This window comes from Sesamum indicum, linkage group LG13 (genome assembly GCF_000512975.1).
Source record: "Sesamum indicum cultivar Zhongzhi No. 13 linkage group LG13, S_indicum_v1.0, whole genome shotgun sequence".
NCBI classification, from domain to species: domain Eukaryota; kingdom Viridiplantae; phylum Streptophyta; class Magnoliopsida; order Lamiales; family Pedaliaceae; genus Sesamum; species Sesamum indicum.
In genome coordinates this window covers 2,391,143-2,392,825 of record NC_026157.1, presented here as the reverse complement: position 1 = coordinate 2,392,825, position 1,683 = coordinate 2,391,143, and the positions used below count along the sequence as shown (strand labels likewise).

At 33.6% G+C, this 1,683-nt stretch overlaps 1 protein-coding gene across 1 annotated transcript in view; it reads left to right on the top strand.

The window, feature by feature from the left end:
* LOC105176152 (plastidic glucose transporter 4) overlaps nt 1-1,147 on the top strand; it is an 8,297-nt gene extending 7,150 nt beyond the window's left edge. The window contains exon 14 of the mRNA XM_011098871.2: nt 589-1,147. Coding sequence (XP_011097173.1) covers nt 589-771 — 183 coding nt within the window. The 3' untranslated portion in view covers nt 772-1,147. The remainder of the gene's footprint in view (nt 1-588) is intronic.

Genomic DNA, 1,683 nt, shown 5'->3' with positions numbered 1-1,683 from the left:
CCTCCTAGATTTAGAACAGCTATAAAAGCTCGTTGGTTTAGTTATATTACGTACAATGAAGTCTGGATGGTTGCTACTTGTGTTTGACCTAATAAGGTTAGCAGTCTATAGTATTAACACTAAGTGGCATTAGAAGAACAACTTTTGAGCTGAATGAATTCCTGATTGAAATGTTATATTGGAGAGGAAAAATAGTTTGTAATGGGAGGTTCAAAGTAATAGATTCACCCAGTCAGTACTGTTCTTCTAAGTATTAATCTTGAGTTAATTGTTCTAGCTCTGAGGATAATTTCGTTACAATCTTCACTGGATTGAGATAATGAGAAAAATGTTCACAAGCCACAGGATTATTACTTCACATCTTGTCAGATTACTCATGCCCAAATGCTTCCATTAGGGGATAGGGCGTAACTTACCAACATTCATTTCATTTGACCATTTTACATGATTTCCAGCTTTTGGTATTGTGAATATATATGCTATTAGTATCACTGCAATAAGAGACGGACCATTCTCGTTGTTACAAAAATAATTCTCTGCTAACTCTTATTTCCTTTCTCTGCAAACCATTTTTCATGCTTGCAACAGCTATCCAATTTTGTGATTGGCTTGTGCTTCTTGAGTGTCGTGAACAAGTTTGGAATCAGCACAGTGTACCTGGGATTTGCATCTGTTTGTCTTCTAGCAGTAATTTATATAGCTGGCAATGTTGTGGAAACGAAGGGGCGATCATTAGAGGAGATAGAACGTGCTCTCAACCCAGCTATTTGAGATATAGTTCTGAAGCATTGTGATTTCAGCTGCGCTCTTGCAGACATCTCGTCGGACACCATTTTGACGGAGATTCTGGGCCTGCTAATTAACCCACAGACTGCCTTCCAATCTGGCTGCCTTAATTTTATTTTTATCCTGAATCTACATGGTCGGACAGTTCAATGCACAAATAGACACAGATCTCTTCCCCAATAGTGTTAAAAAAGGTCACCTGCTTGCTAATCTTCTGTGTACAGAAATCAAAACAAGGAACACCATCACTGTGCAGAAAGTCGAACATTGGTAATGTATCTCTTTATTCTGGTAATTAAATTATGAATTTCGACAACACAACCTAGTGAATGGGCGAAATTTTGCCTCTTTTTAGTTCCAATTTCTGCTGCATTGTCTTTGTCATACAACATTCCCCACGCTGTTTTCAAGAATAGGTTTGGAGGAATCCCTGGCTGATATATAGTTTTACATGGTTTTAAGTTTAAATCCGAATTTGCTTATATGCATCTTATCTATGCTTTTCATTAAGTACGAGTATAGGGGATTAATAATAGCTAATTTTGGTTAAAAATACACATAAAAAAACATACTTATTTTTCACATAAAATAATCACAACTTAGTCACTTGATGATTTTATCAAAAATGTTATCTTGTGAGTTAATGGATTTTAAATAAATTTGAAAAGTTATTTATTAATTAGTTAAATAAGTATAATAAAAGCCTTAATTGGTTATGCACACACATTCAACGTGATTTATATCCTAGTTAGTCAATAGATTTTAATGTTTCTTTTTAAACTTTCTGAAACAATAGATACTTTGAGACTTATAATTTGTTAAATGAAAATTATGTTCTTAAAACATTCTACAATATTTTATATATCATCTTTCAAATATTCTTATATAAAATATTTG